The following is a 5,347-nucleotide window of genomic DNA, read 5'->3' as shown; positions in this document are numbered from 1 at the left end:
TCTACTTAGAATAGCTTGGTTTTATGCATAGAACCTCTAATGGTATTAGCGGATAGAACCTCTAATACCAGTAGCGGCCAATATTATTAACGGTTTTGTACTGCTAATTTCCAAACATATATAGGAACCTATCCTACGTGATGGTATTGTGGGAAATAATTTTTAAACCAACTTATATAAGGAATTAACTTGTATTTTAGCATTACTTAGGGGAATCACTCGATAAGTGTTAATGTATTTTGTGCACTGATGCATTTCTAAAACTCTTAGCTTATTCTAATACTACTAGTATGATGTTTTTTTTTTTTTATTATTATTATTATTTTGGTATTGTAAAATTGGATTCATGTTTCTAAAACTAATTGCTAAATGCTAATTCTTCAGATCAAGGGAAAAATCTAAAAACCTCTTTGATTGTAGTAAGACATTGATTGGATTTTCTGTTATTGTCTGCCGCATTTTTTTTTATTGTACCACATCACTTGTAAGTGCAATTACTTGTTTTATCATACTTGTAGCAATGTATGAAAAAGTATGAATTGGTAGATGTTTCAAAGGATCTAAATAAGTTTTATTTTACGTGGATCTAGGAGATGGAGGGATGATTAGCCCCTCCATCTCTCCCCGTATGATGGGGATTCAAACCTTATCCCCCCTCTTGTAATTGGAGGAGCTTTCCGTGTGCTCTACCTTTAAAAAAAGAATTTCATTCTACTTGGGATTATAAGGATGTCACTATATCTTGATAAGTTTCTTTATATCATCATCTGAATTCTTAAATATATTTGAGATAATTTTTACTACATCCGTTTCTTTATAGTTGCAACATTTCGTAATAGTTGCAACACACTATTCGTTTTTATGGTGAAATTTATATTATTACTTTTATTTAAAGTTGATGACCTACTTGATCATACTCTTAACAACCTCTTAACCCTATTTTAAGTGTATTATATCACGTGAGATCCACTTTTCTTAAATACCGTGATAAACTGTGTATTGCAAATATAAAGAAATGGAGGAAGTGTATGGTAAATTAGTTTGGGTAATAACTTAATCAAATTCCGTTTACGTCATTTATCTTCTCAACTCACTTATAGTCTGCACCAAGAGATTTGGCCGTTATTTCTTGGAGCAATTTCTGAAAAGTTTCCCTATATGGTCTGAATTTTGACAGGACGAAGAATGAGAGCTCAGTTATCCTTGCCAAATTTCACCTGATGTCAGCTTGTCTTCTTCATAATTTACAAATCCCAGAAATTTTAAGAAACCAGACAAATTAGAGGGATTATTGGAAAAAGAATCGAACTATCTCAATTCCTAAATACCCAAAAAAAAAATAAAAAAATTGAAAAAAAAAATGGGATCAGAAACCAACTCTCCAACACCGTCTCCAAGTGGGAAGAGAAGCAGAGATCCTGAAGATGAAGTTTACATCGATAATCTTCATTCTCATAAGCGTTATCTCAGTGAGGTCTCTCTCTTCTATTTTAATTATTTACTTTCAACAATTATAATTTGGGTATGAATGATTTTATATTGTGTATTTGCGTGTAATTGATCAAACGTGTCTGCTAGAATGTTTGTGTAGTAAATGCAAAACTACCTATGACCTATCTGTGTTGGATGGATAGATTCGGAATTCATGACAAAATCACGTGTCGATGTGTTATTATACTCATTACTCGACCATCCTTAAGGGGGTTGTTATCAATTTCCTAATTAATATATAGTAAAGAAAAGGTGAAGACTTTATTATGATGATGCTGGGGATTAGGGATTTTGATTTGTTTGCATACTTTCTGGTAGTGTAGAGCTCAGTAGTTGTTGTTCTTGTTGATTAGAGGGTTTGAAAATTGTGGGAATATTTTCAGATGATGGCATCAAGCTTAAATTGTTTGACTGTGGGTGACCCAATTCCTGAAAATCTGTTGGATTCTCCGGCGAGGTCTGAAAGCATGTTCTATTCAAGGTGAGGTGGTTTTTTGGGGTTTGATTTCATGCATTTCAGCATTAATGTTCAATAATCAAATGATTATTCTTGTTTCCCCATGTTAACTGCAACGTGCATTGAACCTTGTATTCCCGTGTTAGATATTCAATATTTTGACTTGAATATGGGCACTTGATGCTTCTGTTTACCTTAGTCTCACACCTTTACATAAATCCATGTTTAAATTGAGTAGCCAAAGTTGTTAACCTTTTGCAATATTAAATTGTGTGTACTTTGGGTGGATATTATCGTTTGTTACATGTGTTAATCTGTCCTGGCCTGATGATATATGTCAGTATGCAAGAATGCAAGGTGCTGACAGAGATTGCTCTGTTCCTGAAATAGTACGGATAATACGAAGTGTGTTTTAGTCGAGGAGAACTAGCATATCTGTTCTCTGAAACTTTTGGATCAATGGTGTAGATGTCCATCGGCCTCATGGGTAGATGATCTACCACACATCAACATCCCTATTCCCTAGGAGAGGTTTTTTATATGAAGTTTTGAGTTGGGTAAAATTTAGATATTTTTAATGGTGCAAATGAGGGACTAGTCCTGTATAAACTATAAGTAAAATGGAAATTAAACATGGCTAAGCCACCTCTTTAACGTCCTCATTAGTTATCCTACCGAGTGCTAGATAGGACCCTTGCAATTTGGTTCCTTTACACGAATTGCAATTTCACAGTGAATCTTAGGGTATCATACACATCTCTCATTATAAACCTTAATTACCAATTTGCGGAAGCAAAGTTTTCATTCAGGTCAAGTACCCTTGAGAGGGCCATGAGCTAGGCTTTAGAGAGGTGAAAGCTTTAAAGATTAGCAATGAAGGCTGAAGCAAAAGCAGCCAAGGTATTCCTTACAAGCCTTTGCCTTCAGCCAACAGTGGACTAACTTTCACTGCACTATTTAATTTTAGAGCCACCAAATCAGCTGGTGCCTGGAAGAACAACCCACCTTAAGAAGACTTCCTACCAGACCAGAACTCTTCTTCCATTAAAGTACTTTTCTCTCGAAAAACTTTTTTGGTTTCTTCTATACAGTATTACTAAAACAGCAAAGGGATTAATGAGTATATTCCTTTGCTTATTGCACACATAATATTTTGTTTAGATATTGAGATTTTCATTCATTCATGCTACAACAGTGCAAGAATAATCTGGATTTACAATACATGAGTGCATAATGTTATCTTGTCTTGTTAAATACATACGCTGGCAAGATTTAGCTAACTAATGCCGCGCTACACACCTCCTGCATACTAATGTTGATTAGTGTGTGCTTTTGGCCTTTCAAGCCTTGCAATGGAAGCATGAAAACCACTCTGCCTCTTTCTGTACATGACCAGAATAAACCACAGAAGATTTTCGTTCCAATTTCTGCTTATGTATAGAATTTTAATTCTAGAATCATTATGTCCTACAGTGAGGAATCTGAGGGTATCATACACTTGTTAAATTCACAAAAGGGTCTTTATACAAATTGCAATTTCCACAGTTTCTTTTTTCTTTTCAACTGGGAAATCAACATCTTATTTGCTGAAATAGTCATATGCCTAGAATGGGAGAGTTGACTTTAGGCACCTTCATGTAAATAGGTAGGATTTGTGGATGAGACATTTAAAAAGATATCTGTACATTCCAATTGTGTATGACCAGTTTTGCTTCTCCTTCTTATCGCAATAGAGAGGTATACAGGGCTAGTACTGATAATGCACGATTCCACCTCATTGGCATCAAGGATGGAAATGGAAACTACTATTGTTCAAACCTCAAAGTATGTTAAGCAGTAAATACTTGCCTTTATATGTGCAGCTTACGTATCACCTGGGGAGAACTATTAGGTAAAACCTAACATTTGATTTCCGCTCTATTAGAGTCACATCGTTGCCCTATCCAGCAAACTTAATCATCAACTCAGATTCCGATTGATTTTCCAACTATCATTTGTTTCTCTTTTTTGCAAAGTGTTTGGTCACTTGGTGTTTTGGAGATAATGTCATTCTGATTTATAACACTTTGATTCTATGTGTTATTATAATTTTCACCTAATATCGCTTTTCTAATCTGTCCAACCAAGAAAGAAGTAAGGAACAACCCTTGAATCCCTCATTTGTACGTATATATTATGAGTTTTGAATGCTTGATCTAATATTTGTTTACACTCATTGCAGAGATGAATTGTCCTCACAGTATTCACCCATGTCTGAAGACTTAGATGATGCACGATATTATGAAACTCCCATGAGTGCCTGCTCATCGCAATCTGAAAGCCGTCCTACTAGTCCTGTCTCCCCGTATAGATATAAACCAGTTGGTGCATTTTGCTCTAGTCCTCCTACCACCTCACAGCCTTCAAATGGGTGTAGTACCTTCTCAGGTTCTTCTCAACCTCGTCAGAGAGGTTCTGATACTGAAGGAAGATTCCCTTCTTCACCGAGTGATATATGCCACTCAGGGGACTTAAGGAAAGCTGCTCTTTTACGATCTGTGCAGATGAGAGCCCAGCCTTCATGCTCATCAACATTTGATCTAGGATTTACTGGAGCTCAAGAGGGAATGCAGAATGTTGAATCTGAAACTCGATCTTGCTCATTTTTGAAACCTTTGGATGATGAACGTGAGTACCATGATGAAGGATGTCCTGTCATACCTACTTCTGATCCTGAATTTGACGAAGGAAAGGATTCAATGGCATTGACTATGGTTGAAGGAGTCATATCTGTGGACTAGCTGTCATATGAAATCAGTTTATTGATATTAGTGTTTGGTGTCTGACGCTTGTACGGCCCACACATGAAGGTTTTTTTTTTTTTTTTTTTTCGGGGTTGGGTGGGGGGGGGGGGTTGGGGTTGGTGAAGACATATGAAGATTGTTGGTGCAAAGTTATCTGCTGTGGGATTAATGATGAGAAAAGCTATTAGCTGACCGCATATTTGAGACTCGTAATGCTGGAACAAGTTGGTTACCCCACCCCTAGTTCCATTGTAACAACAGCCTAGTATCAATTTCGTTGAGGTTAGATCTGGAGACGTCCACGTGTACGCTTAATTCCTAGATATGTTGTATACTTGTAATTAGATAACTGATGGAGGCCTTATTGGATTAAATCAAAGGGAGCTGTAACGCTGCTCTTTGTTCAAGATGTCAGACTGGCAAGTTGAATAGTTGATGTTTGCTGCTGATATTAATCATCAATTTGACTGTTGGAAAAACCTGTAAGTCCAATCTCATTTTTTTCTTTTCTCCTTGCATGGTTGGGACCCTGTTCTCTATTCTGTTCTTCATCTATTTCATGCAAAAAATGGCTTGGAAACTTCAGTGCCTGAATGTATGTTGATTTTTTTTTTTT

At 36.2% G+C, this 5,347-nt stretch overlaps 1 protein-coding gene across 1 annotated transcript; it reads left to right on the top strand.

The window, feature by feature from the left end:
• Positions 1–1,059: 1,059 nt before the first annotated feature.
• Positions 1,060–4,828, top strand: LOC110734326. The gene is made up of 3 exons (XM_021914435.1): positions 1,060–1,474; positions 1,875–1,972; positions 4,170–4,828. The coding sequence occupies exons 1-3, from the start codon at positions 1,361–1,363 to the stop codon at positions 4,726–4,728; spliced, it is 771 nt and encodes a 256-aa protein (XP_021770127.1). The 5' UTR covers positions 1,060–1,360; the 3' UTR covers positions 4,729–4,828.
• Positions 4,829–5,347: the final 519 nt, after the last annotated feature.

This window comes from Chenopodium quinoa, unplaced genomic scaffold (assembly GCF_001683475.1).
Source record: "Chenopodium quinoa cultivar QQ74 unplaced genomic scaffold, ASM168347v1, whole genome shotgun sequence".
Lineage (NCBI taxonomy): Eukaryota > Viridiplantae > Streptophyta > Magnoliopsida > Caryophyllales > Amaranthaceae > Chenopodium > Chenopodium quinoa.
This window is presented reverse-complemented; position numbering and strand designations above follow the sequence as displayed.